General features: G+C 33.1%; 1 protein-coding gene across 2 annotated transcripts in view; it reads right to left on the bottom strand.

Moving 5' to 3' along the window:
* LOC119592689 (phospholipase D1-like) overlaps window positions 1–595 on the bottom strand; it is a 27,716-nt gene that overhangs the window by 5,246 nt on the left and 21,875 nt on the right. Inside the window, exon 19 of one of the 2 annotated variants that reach the window (XM_037941603.1) lies at window positions 24–205. In XM_037941603.1, the coding sequence (XP_037797531.1) occupies window positions 24–205 (182 nt within the window). The remainder of the gene's footprint in view (window positions 1–23; window positions 206–595) is intronic. The other variant, XM_037941605.1, reaches the window with a different exon arrangement.

Genomic DNA, 595 nt, shown 5'->3' with positions numbered 1-595 from the left:
TTTTTTTTTTAACTCGACCTTACCTTGAAATGGTTTATCCAGATTATTCAAGTCTTTGCTTATCCAATTGACATAATCTTTACCAACCCAAAGATGAACAGATGTTGTGTCTTCTACAGTAAGAGCACTGTTTGCCTGGGCTAAAGATGAACAACTGCCCAGTCTGTTCTTGTAGCCTAGTCTGTGACGGTGACGTTTGTAGAAACTAGAAGTAGAGTTATCATTAACATGCATATCCGAATTACTAACACTTAACCCTTAAGCTGCTCTTTTCTGATATATCCAGCAATCAAAATTACATTTCATTAATTATCTTCAAAATGATGGTATTAATTAACCAAACAATGAACAAAGAGCAATAAGAACTATTCACAGGTATATTCCTTTCCCTTGTTCTGTCATTAAACTGTTATTTTTCTTTACAATCACATTCTGAAAAGTTCTTCACAAGGTAAGGACAACTGAAATAGATGAAAAATATATATCTTCTTTGATTAACGCTGCTGGGCACTTTATCTTGAAATCTTTTAATACTGCAAAGGGTTAAGGGATAAATTGAGCATAGGGCTAAATATGATTACATGATACACAATTA

This window comes from Penaeus monodon, chromosome 30 (genome assembly GCF_015228065.2).
Source record: "Penaeus monodon isolate SGIC_2016 chromosome 30, NSTDA_Pmon_1, whole genome shotgun sequence".
NCBI classification, from domain to species: Eukaryota; Metazoa; Arthropoda; class Malacostraca; order Decapoda; family Penaeidae; genus Penaeus; species Penaeus monodon.
The sequence above is the reverse complement of the archived record's forward strand: the minus strand, read 5'-3'. Positions and strand labels throughout refer to the sequence as shown.